The 16951-nt window shown below is 39.4% G+C and overlaps 1 protein-coding gene across 6 annotated transcripts; it reads right to left on the reverse strand.

The window, feature by feature from the left end:
- Positions 1–753: 753 nt before the first annotated feature.
- MRLN (myoregulin) lies at positions 754–13155 on the reverse strand. Of its 6 annotated transcripts, none has more exons than XM_038533719.1 (4): positions 12890–13155; positions 12133–12190; positions 2254–2372; positions 754–983 (listed from the first exon to the last, which is right to left on the reverse strand). In XM_038533719.1, the coding sequence occupies exon 4, from the start codon at positions 970–972 to the stop codon at positions 823–825; it is 150 nt and encodes a 49-aa protein (XP_038389647.1). In that variant the 5' UTR covers positions 973–983; positions 2254–2372; positions 12133–12190; positions 12890–13155; the 3' UTR covers positions 754–822. The 6 variants fall into 6 exon arrangements, 5 of the variants coding, with proteins under 5 accessions (XP_038389647.1, XP_038389646.1, XP_038389645.1 ...); XM_038533718.1 differs by having other exon boundaries at positions 12083–12190; XM_038533717.1 differs by lacking the exon at positions 12133–12190.
- Positions 13156–16951: the final 3796 nt, after the last annotated feature.

The raw sequence follows: 16951 nt of genomic DNA on the forward strand, positions 1-16951 counted from the left end.
CACTTCATTAGGACTCTTATGAAATCTTGCATTAATGATTGGGCCAAATCTGAGAAAATGGGCATCACATGAAGAAATCACTTTTGTGAAGCAGGTGTATTCAATGTAAAAAGTCAGAGAATTTAAAGGACAGAGTGACCTTTGCTTTTCAGAATCTTAAAAAGCAGGAGTTCAACAGTTATATATTAACACTGTCAGAAAAGGAGGTTATCAAGAAAACAAGTAAAGAGGATCCGTTGTCAAGCAGGGTAAACGATCTCTCTTTTTCATGAAAGATTTTTAAATGTGGGAGTTCTTTCTTAAAAGATTTCTTTATACTATTTTATTCCTAACTCTGTGTTTTTGTTGTTAGAAACATAAAATTCTCCAGGGTTCAGAAAAACATATCTACCTTCACACAGATAGGTGTATAAGAAAATGAAGTAAACTACTGGCATATTGTATGGAAAGATTATCATATGTTAAGCTTGATGTGTTAAAAATAGAACCATATAAAATTTCATGTAGGTATGCATCCTGAAAAAAATCACCCATAATTATACCTATAAATTTTAGTCAATCTATCAAATTACAATCATGTTTAAAAGTCAAGAAGTTTTAGGACTCAGTTGTGTAGATTTATGGGGGAAAAATGTCAATTTTTATGGTGTTTTATAAACCCTAAGGTACTAAGCAATGCATGATATTGTTTTTATTGAAATGTCATTTTAGCTTCTAGAATAAGTGGAGATCAGAATAATATCACTCAACAAATTAAACTACAAATTTTTATTCAGCAGAATTAATGTGAAATTTACATGTAAAGCAAGAGAAGTCTGCTCTTTAGGAAGTTACAATGACATACATAATAGACATAAAGTCAACAAAGATAACAAACAAAATTTTTAGAAGTCTTCCAACAATTTCATCTTCTGGACTTGTGGGAATCGTAGTAGATATTAATATCCAGTTTTTACACATCATATCCAACATGCTCTTGCTCCCTGGGGGAAAAAAAAAAACAAGAAAAGTACCCTGAAATAAACATGTTTATAATCTTGATTCTTTAAACTCAATGGAATATTTGCACTGTAAAGAAATAGTGATGAGGACATCTATACACACCTGTAACCCAACAATAAAGTAAAATACTTTCCCCTCTAATGAATTAAATTATTTCCCACCTACTCATTTTGACCACTTTATGTCATAATCATACATTTTTCTACATGTCAAATATGCTTGCTTTCTGAAGAGAAACAACTCAAGGAACTATTAAAACGACTGTTCTCTTGTCATTATCAGTAATTACTTATGAAATCTTATCTGCAAAGTCCTTTACCATCATTTCTGTTGGCATCAGTGAAATTGCCATTCTTCCAACCTGTATCGGCAACATCACCAGGAAATGTGAATTTGAAGACACAGAAGAAGGCAGGTGATAAAATATTTTTTTAATTAAACAAACAAAAGGTCTTTTTCATTATCTTGATCTTTCCTCGGGATCCCCTCTCATCAGTTTGGTCACCTAATAAGATATCAAACATTTAATTTCCTCCACATTTCTGTGTTAAACAGTTTTTTAAATAACAGGAATTTCAAAAAGTGTTATGTATTAATGTGAGCTCTGTTTAGCACACTGTTGGAACATTTTACCGAATGCCTGTCAGGTAGGGAGTTTAGAACCATTCTGAACTCCTTTTTCAGGAATTCAAGGTCAAATAAATCAAGTAGTTTTCAAAGACTTGCATCAAAGTTCCTTTTATACAGTCAAGTTAAAGGGAGCGTCAATACTTTTGAAAAAGGAGCAATATTGGGGTAGAAGAATATTTTTTGCTACTTTCACCCAAAAACCAAAAAGGCAGGTTGAGTTGTAAGAGAGAGGGGAACAGATGAGGTTTATACAGTGTTGTCTTCTCCCATTTAAGCAATCTTGGTTAATTTCTGTAATAACTAGCCCCGTTCCTGGAGAAGGGAATGGTATGGCCCAAATTACACAGCAGGCACTAGCACAGTAAACACCTAGAATTTCCTGGACTTTCAACAATTCCTTTGGCCTATGTTTCAGAAACAAGGAGTGAAAATAATTCATGGGTTTGCAAAGTGATTCTCCTTTGCTGTGATGGCCATGGCCTCCAGTTTATGTTTGTTTAATCTGTGCCCTGAGGGGCACCTCTACTTTCCTCCAACAACAGAAAGAGACCAAAATAGGAAGTTCGGGAGAGACCAGGGAGCTGTCAAGGACTGATGAGTGAGCAGAAACCCATTTCTCACCTGCCTTAATCCCAGGTAGCGGTAGATAACCCTGCTCCTTGGTTTTCTCTTGGTAAACTGTAAGCTCTTGCTAGGACAAAGTGCATTCAGCACGGGTGGTCTCTTAGCAACCTTGGTCCCTGTGTCAAAGCACATTAAAAGGTTTTACTGGAAAGTGAGGTAGTATACCAAGTGGAGCAGCAGAGAGCCTGCTTGGAGAAACTCTAAAATTACTTCCAACGAAGTCAGGAAGATGTCAAAAAGTGGACTTTGGAAAGAAAATATGACAGTTTAATTTTAATTTATCACAGATTTGTACAGCTAAACACTGAACCTTTAACAGAAACATTAAGCTGGATTCTAGAGTTTTCCTGGCAGGGCAAACATTCACCATGTTTTTAAAACAACATTTCTCAGGGGTGGGAGAAGAGGAGAAATGTTTAAAGACACATACTTGAAACTAGTAAGTTCTAAAGACCCAATACACAGTACAGTGGTTATAGACAAAACTATTATAAGCATTAGACTTGCTAAGAGATTAGATTTTAATTGCTTTCAACACAAGAAGAAATGATAATTATGTGGTGTTATAGAGGTGTTAGCTAATACTCCTATGGCAATCATACTGCAATATAAATGTATCACATCAATGTGTCCTATACCTTACACTTATGTAATGCTGTAGGTCAAACACAACTCAATCAAAAAACTTCCTTAAAACTTATTTAGAACATATTTGCTTCAATATCTTCTAGGACAACAAACAAAACTTCTCTGTCTACATAAGACCATAGTTCATGTGATTGTATGTCTGCTATAAATTCTATAAATTTTAAGATTTTGTATCACTTTTATGAGCAAATTAGAAAGTGGAGGAGTAAATTTTTTTTTAATTTTTTTAAATTTATTTATTCATGAGAGACACAGAGAAAGAGGCAGACAGAGGCAGAGGGAGAAGCAGGCTCCATGCAGGGAGCCCAATGTGGGACTCGATCCCAGAATTCCAGGATCACACCCTGAGCCAAAGGCAGACGCTCAACCACTGAGCCACCCAGGCGTCCAAAGGAGTAAATTCATTACAAAAGACCAGGCTATAATATTTGGTCACAAATGGAAATTATTTATTCAATATAATGATGGTGATTACAACTCCGAAATAATAAAAATGCTACTTAGAAAATTATGTTTATTCAAATATGATTAAAACCCATACCTTATGATCACCCATTACACTCCTAAGTATACACCTGATGCAGGGATATCTGCACCAGGACACACATTGTTCATAATATTCTCCACTTAGAAGCTCCCCAGGTGCCCAAGATAAATAGATAAATTCATACATATAGTGGAATATTACACAGTAATGAAAATTAAGCTACAGCTCCATACAAAAGCAGGGATAAATTTTACAATCATAATATTGAACTTTTAAAAGGCAAGGCACAAAAGAGGTGCTTGGGTGGCACAGTTGGCTAAAGCGTCCAACTCTTGATTTCAGCTCAGGTCATGATCTCAGGGTTATGATATTGAGCCCCACCTCAGGCTCTGTGCTCTGTATGGAGTCTTCTTGAGATTCTCTTCCTCTCACTCTGCCCCTCTCCCCACATTTTCTCTCTCTAAAACAGATAAAATAAATCATTTTTTAAAAAGTGTGAAGTTTGGGGTGCATATGTGGATGGCAACAGTGTAGAAGGTAAATTTATCAAGGAAAGCAAGGGATTGGCTACCATACATCAGGAGGGGGTGACTTCAGTGAGGGTAAGGGAAGGGATAGTCAGTTTGAGGCACTCCCAGCAGTTTTATTCCTTGCTCTGGGTGGTGGTTACACTGACAATCAGTTTTTAATCACTTATTAAACTGTATATATAAGTTTTATGTGCTTTTCTGTATGTATATTAACCTTCACCTGAAATACAAAAAGAAAACTAAGAAATATCTGCAAATGATCACAGAGGCCAAGTTTGGAAGGAAAGACTATATGTGATTTTTTTTTTTTATTCTTGCTGTTTCTATTTCTCACATTTTCACTTAAAAGGACATTACTTGCTTATATAATTTTAGAAAATAAGGAAAGTAGTTTCAAAACTGCCAGGCCTCTTCCTTCTCCATATATTGAAAAGTAACATATACTGATTTTATTTTGCCAAACCAATCATTTAAACAAATATGAACTTGGGAAAAATTAGATTTATCCTTGAAACATTTTAATGAAAATATGTAACTTTTGTGAAAAAGTATAAATTACATTATTTCAATTAAAAAGTTTCATTAATAAAATTAACTTTCCTTGAGTTCATTTTAAATTTCTTTTGCTAAAGAACATGTTCTTGTCTCATTCAAAATGCTCATGATCAACAGGAATATGGGTGGTTCTTATTTGGTTCTTCTACTTGATGATAGATCTGCTTCTAGATGTAATCTTTGGAAGGACACAGACTTGTATCACCACAAGCTTACTAACATGCTCAGATTTTACTGTGGATTACAATTATGAGTGTCATTACACTTTGATTTACATTTTGATTAGTTCTTACTTAACTAGAAGCTTTGTAATCAGGTGTTTTTTCTTTGGGATTGGACTGACATTCTTTTTTGGGGAAAAGCTATTTAACACCAGCAATTTTTAGGGGGAAAATGATTCCTAGTGTCTTTTTTATTGGATACAACATGTACCAAGAATATAAATTTCAAACAAAGTAGGACACTTCTAAGAGTATGCTAGAACATATTGAGTGTGACTGTCTCAAGTCCATGATCTTATCTTGAACCTGGTATTTAAAAGTCATAATTAAAATAACCTCCAATTTCTGATATAAGACATCCCAGATTACTTTGGGCTTAATAATACTTCATGTTGAAATTTCAGATGACTGTAAATAATTTATCATCTCATTTGCAATGTTTCTACCTATGTTTCTTTTCCCTATTTCCAGGAGGCACTGGGAACCAATTTATTATTTTATCGAATGTTGTGCTGTCTTATCTAGTTGGTTTTTTTTTAAATTTGTACTTATTTTATCTTTTGACTCCAGGAAAAGCCCAAATAATCTAATTCAGAGTGATCTGTTCCTTGTTTCTTGAGTGGTTGAAAAGCGGTATCTCAGAAAGTAAGTTGGACAAATGGAAAGTAGCAATAAACTTCAGTCTCTGGGAGCTGAATTTCACTGTATCCCCTCTTCTTCCTCCTGCCATCATCTTGTAGGCTCTTGCCTTTAAAACCTTTACAATCTTGTTTTTTTTTTTTATGTAAAATGGGGCTTCTCAAATCAACTCTGACTTCTGCAACCATAAGAGTGGATTTGCTAAATGGCTTGGCCCCCCAGTAAGACTTCACCATTTTTTCAATTTCTTTCCCTCTACTATTTCCCCTTATTAGGTGTGGATTCTTGGTCAAGACAAAGAACAGAACATACTTTGTAAAGTCTCTTTTTTAATCAAAAGAAAACACTTTTCGTTGGATTCAAGTTTATAGTCTTAATCTCTTGGGTCATACTTCAAAAATATTTTCTTTTTTGACAAGAATGTGCTAATCCTACTCCTGTTTCCATCAGTATCTAACAGTCAAGATAATATTGAGCAAAGTTCCCTAGAGACATCAGTTGGAAAATGACACAAAATTGAAATCTGTCCATTTTTACTTAATAGGTCACTTAATTAAAGTACAATAATTACCATTTATTGAGGGTCTAGCAGGTGTTAGGCTGTGGTTATATGCTATTAAAACATAGAGCAACTATCCATAGCCACTAAGTTTTCTGTGCTGGATCTTGGATTCTACTAACCCAGGATTCCAGTTGGCACCATCTTTCAACTACATATATTTATTAATATTTTCAAACAAGAAGTTACTTTTGAAAAGATCTATATTAAGGTACAAATTGACCATACTGAAATGCAAATATCCACATGTTCCACATGCTCTTCCTTTGGTCCTGGCTCCTTTGTGCATTATGTGAACTACTGGTCAATAATGCAACGGACAGTCTTGCAACTACCCTTCTGGGCGAGATAACCCTGAATTTGCCAGGCTAGCTATACAACAACCAGCTGTTCATTTACCCAAATCGAAATAATCTGCTTTTTGTAAATGGGACATTCACAGACCACCAATGTGAGCTAACTATCTAGCAACTAGGTTTGCTGAAAGTAGAAGTTTTTAAAATCCTACTAGCTTTTTTATTTGCAATTTTATTCTTGTTTATCATTACTTATCTATCCAGTGATCAACCTTTGACTGACACATTTTTCCCCTTGATCTCCTAATGTTAGCTGGACAAAAAAATAACAAGAATGTTTTCAGGACATGGTGGTTGAGCGGTGAGTCTGGAATCAGACTGATGGTATTTCACTCAGATCTGCTACTTCCATGAGAACTTGGACAAGTTACATCAACTCTCTGTGCCTTAGTTAGCACTTCTACAAAATGCGGATGAAAATAATAGTACCTATGTCTTAGGACAGTATGAAAATTAAATGAGATGATACTTGTGCCTAACAAGTACCTGTATTAAGCACTGGTAAATATTACTGTAACTAATCTAGTGTATTACCTCCTAGATGGTATCCTTGAATGAATCATTCTTGGGTTCTCTTTAAACACCTGAACACAAAACTGTCACACACCTTTGAAATGCAATTACCTCCTCAGTGATTCATCCTGACTTTCTCAGGCAAAATTAAAGCCAGCTTGTCTATAATATTTCCACTCACTACACTGTATTATGTTTGTCTGCATAGAACACCCCATAGACTGCTGTTATTTTACTAGAAAGTAAGAATGGCTTTATCCACCCTGGTTGCCAGTACCTCACAGTATCTGACACCAATTCATTTTCAACAAATATTGATTTAACAACTGCACTTAAAGTAAGAGCTTTTTCGGAAGACTGAAAGTTCATTTTGTTTACATGATAATTACAGCAAGAAAAACACATATATTAAGTCAAACTTTTCCAGCATATATTTAAAAAGTAAAATCCCAAAGTTGGGTGCTTTCTCTTTGTCTCTATACAGAAAATGTCTCTTTCCTATAAAGTTTATGTTCAATAAAATTATCTTTTAGAAACTTGAGAAATCATATGGGTGTTATGTTGTGTTGATGTCTTTGCTTCTGTATTGGTTTTTTCCTTGTAATTAGGGAACCATGTCAAGTTGTTGGAAGGCAACAAAAATTTGGCATCAGCAATATGGGATTTTAGGATAGGAATGTCCTGTTAGGATGGCTACCGTTTCTATGGCATAATGGAGATTTGTCCCCTTAGGACTCTAGAAATGGATGCTGGTGTGGCTGAGCAGGAGACTCTTCAAATTTGAGTCATTCAGAAGTTAACTAAAAACTCAAGTCTATTCAATGATAAATGGGTTTTGTGTGTTATGTAAGTTTCTAAAATTTGAGTTCAAATTACATTTTTTGAACTAGTGATGGCTCCATTAGACTCTGCTCAAAGCTGAATTATGTGAGAAAGGAAATTTAACACACATCTGAGAAATTAATTCATCAATGCTATGTGTCTTGTGTGAGAGAAAGCTTGTTGAATGAGAATCATAATAAATGGCATATGGCTTTACACTTAAATGACTGCCAGCATGATTGTTGTACCTTGTTTCCTGCTCAAGATATGATTTCAAAGAGATTTTTCTCTTTCCAGCTAAGAAAAACAATAGTAGTAAAAGGTCTGAAATATGACACGAATGTTGGCACTGGAAAAGATATTTGCAATTTTGTAAACTTCCCATTGGACAAACGAGGCCCGGAGAAATACAGGAAGTACAGCAACTTGTCTGAGGTTCCACAGCTACTTTTTTTCACAACTACCATCATAATTGCCTCAGCAAATTTTTGACATTTGAGATAAATGGGATTCTGCATTTCACTTGGCTATTTGGAGATATGCTACCTTCATCACCTCCCAGTTTCTTTGATTCGGGCCAGGGTCAGACCAGAGAGTCCAAAATAAAGTCACAAGTGAAAACTGAAACACTTGGCAGGCCAGAACTTGACAAAGTGGACTTCGACTGAAAACAAAAACATGTGCTTTGTCACAGACGGTCAGTCAGCAAAGCGGAGAGAGGAGAGAGCTTTGGCTTTAGAGCTGGATGGAACTGGTTTTAGATCCTGGTTCTAGTCGGTGTTACCCCGTAGCTTTGGACCTGGCACTTAACCTCACCTGCCACCCAAAGATAATGCTTGTCTTGCAGGGAATGGAAAGGATTTTATTCATGGGACACCTGGGTGGCCGGCTCAGCAGTTGAGCATCTGCCTTTGTCTCAGGGTGTGATCCCAGAGTCCCCAGATGAAGTCCCACAACGGGCTCTTCGAGTGGAGCTTGCTTCTCTCTCTGCCTGTGTCTCTGCCTCTCTTTCTCTGTGTGTCATGAATGAACAAATAAAATCTTAAAAAAAAAGAAAGGATTTTATTCATAACTATCATTAGGAAAGGCCTACAAACTCTTTGATTGTAATCTCCTATAATCTTATACGGTGAGTAATTAGCGCTCCTATTTCCTTGGTTGGAGAAACTGAGGAGTAGAGAGGTTAAATCAACTATTCAAGGTCACACACCGGGGATAACCAGGGACTTGAGTGAAGGGCTTCTGGCTCCACAGCCTGAGGCACTCCAGTGTCTCAGGACTGGTAAGGAGGTAAGCTGAGGGCCCAGCAAGCTGCCTGGCGCTTGATGGGGCTGTGGGTGTTACAGTGAGGCTGGGGGCTCAGAAGGATGGCCCCTTCCCCACAGCCCATCCATGGGGAGAAGAGGCTGATGAGGAAACAAATGGACCTGGAGGTGGAAAGCCCTGGAAGTGGAGGCAGGCATGCAGGCATGTGGGCTGGTTTGTCTGGCAGCACTCCCGAGGGTCCACCCAGCCCGCCAGGGGGATGGAGGGGTCCCCAGACCTGCGTGGATCTACTCTACTTCTCTTCAACTCTACCTCTTACGCTCTGTTTCTATGTCAAGGCCTCTGCGCTGTGAGCCTCCCCTGGCCACCACTGACCCTGCCTCGAAAGGTTTAAGTAAATATCTTGGCCTTAAAATGAACTATTTTTTCTACACATAAACATCTCCTCTTAATCATCCATTACCAAGACTTCTGAAGGTTGAGATTTCCCATTGGCACATTCCTGCCCCAGATAGGAGATTGTGCGCTACCCCCAAGAAGATATAAATCGCCCAGTTTATAGGCGCTTAACATTAGGAAATCTTCTGGCACCAAAATAATCAAAATGTTATCAAGCTTCTCCCTGTCAAGTTCCCCAGCCCTCTCCATGAATCACAGCTGTAGTGCGCTCACCCAAGGCCAGATGAACTGCCCTGAGCCTGGCCAGGGATCAACTGCAAGGTTTCAGGAGAAGCCCGGACACGTGTTCGTGCCCCTGTGGTGTGAGGCAGTGGGAGTGAGACTGAGGGAGTTTGTTAGTTTTTTTTTTTTTTTTTTTTTTTTTATCTGCAGAATTCATATAGTGGCCAACAGACTGCCACTCCAGGCTGGGGGCTGGTGTGTGGAGGAGAGTGGGGAATGTCTGGGCCCTTTGGAGTTCTAAAAAGCATCTGGCAAAATCTTTCGATCTATTTTCTGCAACACACACTCTGCATACATTCACCAGTGGCAAGTTTTGATTCATGAAGGTGCAGATTTGATTTCTGAAACCAGTTAAGTATTTTTTTTGGAGTCAAGTTTAACTTGAGAAGGTAGATGGCTGGGTGGGAGAACAGAATTTCAAGTTAAATGAACGTCTGTGACCTTTTTAAAGGCAGAAATATATTTCCAGCATTTAGCACAGGACTTAGAACAAAATGGTGCTCAATAATAAGTAATGGTGGGGGGTGCGCCTGGGTGGCTCAGTAGGTTGTGTCTGACTTCAGCTCAGGTCATGATCCCAGGTCCTGAGACACCACGTCAGGCTCCCCTTTCAGTTGAGGTCTGCTTGTCCCTCTCCCTCCTCCTCTGCCCCTCCTCCTGCTCATGTGTGTGCATGCGCTCTCTCTCTCTCAAATAAAATCTTTTTAAAAAGGGGGGGGGGATTGAGGAGGGAGGGTAGAAAGGTGAGGATGAGATGCAGCCTTGGGACGCCTGGTGGCTCAGCAGTTGGGCGCCTGCCTTTGGTTCAGGTCTGATCCCGGGATGTGGGATCGAGTCCCACATCAGACTCCCTGAGAGGAGCCTACTTCTCCCTCTGCCTGTGTCTCTGCCTTTCTCTCTCAGTCTGTGTCTATCATGAATAAATAAATAAATCTTAAAAAAAAAAAAGAGATGCAGCCTTAAGGTGCTGTTCTTCTACACCTCACCAGCTCATTACCCAAAAAAGGACCAAAGGAGGAACCCTGAAAATCTCTGAACTATTTTCCAAGAATTTATAGCCTTCCAAGGGGAAGTCTAATCAAAAATGCCTGTTTTTGGTGAATCAGTCTTGGGTGTGAAGACCCTGTGAAATCTGGGCCCTGTCTGTACTTCTCACGTACCATGGAACAAGCCCATTATGACTTGTATCAGAGTTACTCATGAACTGACTTCTTTCTCCTACTATATTCAGAGCTTTTTTTAAAAAAAAGATTTTATTTATTTATTAATGAGAGACACAGAGAGAGAGAGAGCTTTTTTTAAAAAAATATTTTATTTATTTATTAATGAGAGACACACACACACACACAGAGGCAGAGACACAGGCAGAGGGAGAAGCAGGCTCCATGCAGGGAGCCTGACATGGGATTTGATCCTGGGTCTCCAGGATCACGCCCTGGGCTGAAGGTGGCGCTAAACCACTGAGCCACTCGGGCTGCCCTATTCAGAGCTTATTGATGTCTTGCTCACCCAGCACTATGTCTTGCACACAGTAGGAGTTAAATAAATGTGTGCATAGTGAAAGCTTGTAGAGCAAAGCAAAAATCTCATCTCCTGAATGATAGGGGGGCACTTTGGGAAGCAGGAACTCTCATCTAGGCATGAGTCCAGTCAGCAATGGGGAGGAACCAGTCCCTTCTAGCCACAGAAGCACACAACCAAAAGGGAAATTTTAGAATACTGGCAAAACAGGCCAGTTTATGAAAATACTAGCTTACACTTTGAAATTGTTTTGGGAGGTTTGCCAACTTCATTGATCTTAGCTATAGCCCGATGTCCCGAACTGCTAGGTATGCCATCCTCCAATGCCTATCCTCAACACCCACACAGCTTGCTCAGCCTAAAGATGAAACCAATTATTGTTGCTACCATTTGCTTTTTTTTCTTCTTTCTTTTTTTCCCCAAGATTGTATTTAAATTTTAGTTAACATATAGCATAGTCTTGGTTTCAGGAGTAGAATTTAGTGATTTATCACTTCCATATAACGCCCAGTGCTCATCACAATACGTGCCCTCCTTCATGCCCTTTACCCATTTTGCCCATCCCGCACACTTCCCTCCATTGTCTCTACCATTTAGATTAATATTTTCCATCAAAGACCACACTGGGGGCTCTAGGTTTGAATGTGAAACAAACAAGAGGCAATTAAGAAGATTCAGGGGACACCTGGGTGGCTCAGCAGTTGAGCCTCTGCCTTTGGCCCAGGGCGTGATCCTGGAGTCCTGGGATTGAGTCCCACATCGGGCTCCCTGCATGGAGCCTGCTTCTTCCTCTGCCTCTGTCTCTCCCTCTCTATCTGTGTCACTCATGAATAAATAAATAAAATATATATATTTTTAAAAATAGAAGATTAAAGACAAATTCCAGTGAGGGATTTCATAAATAATGTTACTATACTTGGCTACTTATACACATTATGAGTTCAACCCAATCCCTTCTAAAAGAGCTTATGACTCTCATTTTACAAATGAGGAAACTGAGGCTCAGAGAGGTACTTGCTTAAACTCACACAATTTGTTAGTGCTCCAAGCCAGGGCTCAACACCAGGATAGCATCTACCTCATTCCCGTTTGTGGTAACACCTCCCTTCCACGTTCTGTTGAGAAGTGTGATGCACCTGTTCAGGAGCAATGAATATACGTAACCAAAGCAGGAAGCTGCATTAGTCCCTGGTCCTGAAGAATGACTGGATTGTCTGGTTTCAGCTGAGCTCACAAGGACGGAGCAGGGCATTGGCCTTTCTGAGCTTCAAGGTCCTCCTTTTCCAGACAGAAAACACAGTGACCTACTTTTCAGGACTCTCAGAAGCAACCATTATAAAGGAGGCTGCAAAGACAAAGCCTTCAGCTGGAAGAAAACAAGAAGGCAATGAATCACTGGAACAAGACAGGTGCCGTGTCTGAACCAAAGCTCAAACATGGTAGAAAGACCAGACCCACACCTCCTGTGCAGCTCCCCATGAATATACCTTCCCTGTGTGAGATTTCCCTTTGCAATCACTGCAGTGACAGGCGTACCAAGCCTACCACCAGGCGTGGCCGAGTCATTTAGGAATTATTAATCCTAGCTTCTTCTCCTACCTTCATTTAGCCAGAAGGAAATGAGAGGAATAGAATTCCAACTCATTAATCTGTTGTGCAACCAGCCTCGTACAAATTGGAGGGATGTTGAAACCCAGTGAGGGGAAATTGGCTGCAGGCGTCTAAGTTTTAGCTTACTATAGTCTCCCCCTACCACAGGCAAACAGGAGTTATACTAAACTTTCCTCCCACATCAACATTTTAAAATGTCACATATTTTAAAAACCGAAACTTACTGTTCAGGGGCTCAATAAGCGAAGTCCAAAGTCAAGGAGAGGATCTCTCTTTTGTGAAAAACACCATATGCTCTAGGTAGATCAGGAGACTCGCTGGGCTGTTATTAATAACTGGCTGAGAGCTTGATGAAGAAACATGAGCCAGACTGTCACGGGAGGAGGCAAGTGGAAAGGAACTGACGGGCACAGGTGGGATAAATTATAACAAAAATATCCTTAGGCCCATACAGGAGCTCAAACAACTAGCTCCCCCGCCCAGCAATCAATAGACCCTTATGTCAAATGTTCTGAGAATTAAACAATAACTAACAAAAATGTCATCTGACTCTCTTGGAAAACACCATGACTCATTTAATGTTATACCATCCTTTGTTCTTCTGAGCAATTTTTTTTTAAGATTTTATTTACTTATTCAATGAGAGACACAGAGAGAGAGAGGCAGAGACACAGGCAGAGGGAGAAGCAGGCTCCCCACAGGGAGTCTGATGCGGGACTCAATCCCAGGATCCCGGGATCACACCCTGAGCTGAAGGCAGACTCTCAACCACTGAGCCACCCGGCATCCCACTTCTGAGCAATTCTTTTCCATGGATATCTGAATATCTTTTCAAGTTTATACATTTTGCCTTGTTTACTTTGACTTCCCTCTCTTTATAAAATATATAAGCAAATGGATTTTCAAAGGCACATTATCATTTTGCGATCTGTTTACCTGTGAGCAAATCAGTCTCTCCCCCCTTAAGGAACCCAAAACAATCCCAGGAAAAGTGTATAAGCGAAGTGTATGTGTGGGCAGGGAGGGGAAGGGGAACAGATCTCAGAATAGTATTATAAAAGGGAACCAGTAGACTTGAGGTCTGAAGAATTGATAGCGCATCAAAACCTGGCTGCTCGTTTTGAAAAATTATATGTCAAAAAAGCCCCAAAACAATACACCTCCCTTGTCCCCAACAATTGATGGTAAGTGTTTGGATCATTAACAGTATGCTTTCAGACCTAAATTATTTTAAACACAGGGTCTGCCTGTCTGAAACGTTAAAAGGAAACTGATCATTAGACAGTTATGGAAATACAGAAGGATACAAATTTAAGTGAAAAAATCTTGTCAAATCACCACATTCTTAAAAGTCTAGCTCCCTGTCACCTTGGCTCAAGCCTGGTAACTGTCTTTTTTTCCAAACTAAACCCTTTTCCACCAAATCCTGGGGATGGGGGAGATCAAAACACCTCACTAGAGACAGTGGACTACTATTTAGCCAGGGCAACTGTTAAAAAGAAAAAGTAATACACCAGTGACCGCCAGTTTAATAGATTGTTGAGAAGGAGTGGCGTTGAGAACAGGGCCTAAAACTGTTTAATCGCCCACTGACCATTTACAATTCTTGCGTACCCACTGAGTGTACGTAGCTTTATAGAACACAACATGCATGTACTACTGTAAATACATTATGTACATCATAAAACATTAGTGGAAACTTTTAAAAGATGAAATTTTAAAATGGACATTCTAACAGTTTTTTAAAAGATTTTATTTATTTATGAGAGACACAGAGAGAGAGGCAGAGACACAGGCAGAGGGAGAGGCAGGCTCCCTGCAGGGAGCGCAATGCAGGACTAGACCCCAGGACCCCAGGATCACGACTTGAACCAAAGGCAGATGCTCAACCACTGAGCCACCCAGGTGCCCCTCTAATAGTGTCTTAACACTCCTCAAGGGTCATTTGTAAAGGTCCCTGGGGGCACAAAGATCCCACTCTGCAGATGACTGGGGATGCTTCAGAGCCCTAGCTTACTAAGTACTGTGGGTTGGATCGTGTCCCTCAAAAGGATACATTCAAGTTCCAACCCCCAGTACCTGTGAATGTGGCTTTATTTGGAAATAGGACCTTGATCATGTAATCAATTTAAGATGAGCTCTTACTGGATGAAGATTGGTATACTGGGCCCTGACCCAATGGCTGGTGTCCTTAGGAGAGAGGGAAATTCGGACACAGAGAGACACACGGTGAGCACACCATGTGACAGAGGAAACAGACACTGGAATGGCACGTCTACAAGCCAGGGAACACCACGCACTGCTGGCAGCCACCAGAATTGACGAGAGAACAAGGAAGAATCTTCCCTTAGTGACTTCAGAGACAGGATGGCCTTGTGGACACCTGGATTTTGGCTTTTAGCTTCCAAAATGGAGACAATAGATTTCTGTTGTTTTAAGCCACCAAGTTTGTGGTCACTTTTACTGCAGCCCTAGAAAGAGAATATATTCATTCTGTGACATTAGCGACATGATGTTAGTAATGCTATTTACTCTCCTTGTGCCTCAGTTTCTTCATCTATAAAATGGCATTTGAAAGCTCTGCTGATGTAATCAGGTTGTTTTGAGAAATAAGTGACATAAGGCATGCCGTGTGCTCAGCATGGCACCGGGAACATGCTAACAATAGCATGTTACACTTATGGAAGCTTTATGAGTGAGGACGGGGGCTCGCCAACTTTGGTGGAGCATTCACTCACCACTCAGAAACTTGTGTCTCAGGAGGAGGGAGAGCAGTTGCAGGGGCGTGAGATAGTCTCTAGATCTTCTGGGAATCTAAAGCTTATGCTAGATTACCCAGATCATTCCTAACAAGATAAAACATTGAAATACTAATTATTAAGCATAATTTTAAGACTTTCTATATTTTGGTCTGAATGTGTTGATTTTTGCTCACATTGAGAAGCTGTACTGCAAGGATGTCTATGGCTATAAAAGGTTAGGAGATAGATGTTCATAAGCTTTGCTACAAAATGTTGATGTAGAACAGTTCACGATTATGTACCTCACAGTTATCTCCGGGAAATAGAACTTACTGTGGTTGACAGTTATGATCAATACATGTGAATGAGGCTCTCTGGGAGAAACAATTGCAAAGAGAATACAAGGTGTCCAGGATGTACACTTGTTATGGGAAGGAGAGTAGATTTGTCCTAAAGTAATGACTGGGTGTTTAAGAATGAGGAAGAGGAATGTGTAGGGCAAAATCTGAATGGATACAGAAAGTTGTAGAAGTTTCACGGAGAGGGAATTGTATTTGTCGTGGTCAATGTTGGCCAAAGTTTTGATGGTCTTATTTGTAAGTTTTTCTTTAAAAGAGCTTTAGTATCAGATATTATACTAATGCAAAACTAAACTTCTGTCTCTGTTAAATGCATGAAATTGTCCTACTTTGGGAAATAGCTAAAGTTCTTTATGATCATGTTATTTCCTTTTTAAAAATTAATTAATTAATTATTCATTTATTTTTAGAGAGAGAGAGAGAATCTTAAGCTGGCTCCATGCCCAGCGCAGAGCCCTACTCAGGGTTCGATCTCATGACACTGAGATCATGACCTGAGCCGAAATCAAGAGTTGGACATTTAACTGACTGAGCCACACAGATGACCATAAACCTTCTTTTATTTTGTAATCTTGTTTTGTCATTTTAATTTTAGATCGATCTTATTTTATTTTCCCTGCCACAGGAACAAACACATTTCATTGCCAATTGCATTTTTTTTTGATGAACTCTAATCAAATCTCTCACTTTTGAAAATTATCATTAGTAAGCTAATCGCAACCATTTTAAGGCTTTTGTGTTCTACAGATGGTTGGTTCTATTCTAATGCTTCCCTTAACACATTTGCAAACCAGCTACAGGCCAGAGTGCTCTGACCCTGACAAAGGATGGTCTCAGAGCCACAAGGGAAAGGGCTCAGCCAAGTACCCTTGAGCACAGATTTCTAATGTCATCGCTTAAACAATTTGGAGACCATACCACTGAACTGGGTCAGGATTTCAGCACTAACAAGGAAATTAATGGGTTCATGAGATTGCTAATCCAAGATGGAACGGAACACGCATTACCCAGAGCTGAGTGAGCTGATGAGGGATGATTTTGTTTTGTTTTGTTTTGTTTTGAAATTTACTAGTCCTTTAATATTTTGTTTTCTGGACATAAGGAACTCCTTTTTCTTTTCTCTTAACCAGCTATAAAAATTTTGAAGGCTATGTTTTTGAAAACATAGAAATGAAACACATCTTTT

Source organism: Canis lupus, chromosome 4 (genome assembly GCF_011100685.1).
Source record: "Canis lupus familiaris isolate Mischka breed German Shepherd chromosome 4, alternate assembly UU_Cfam_GSD_1.0, whole genome shotgun sequence".
Taxonomy (NCBI): domain Eukaryota; kingdom Metazoa; phylum Chordata; class Mammalia; order Carnivora; family Canidae; genus Canis; species Canis lupus.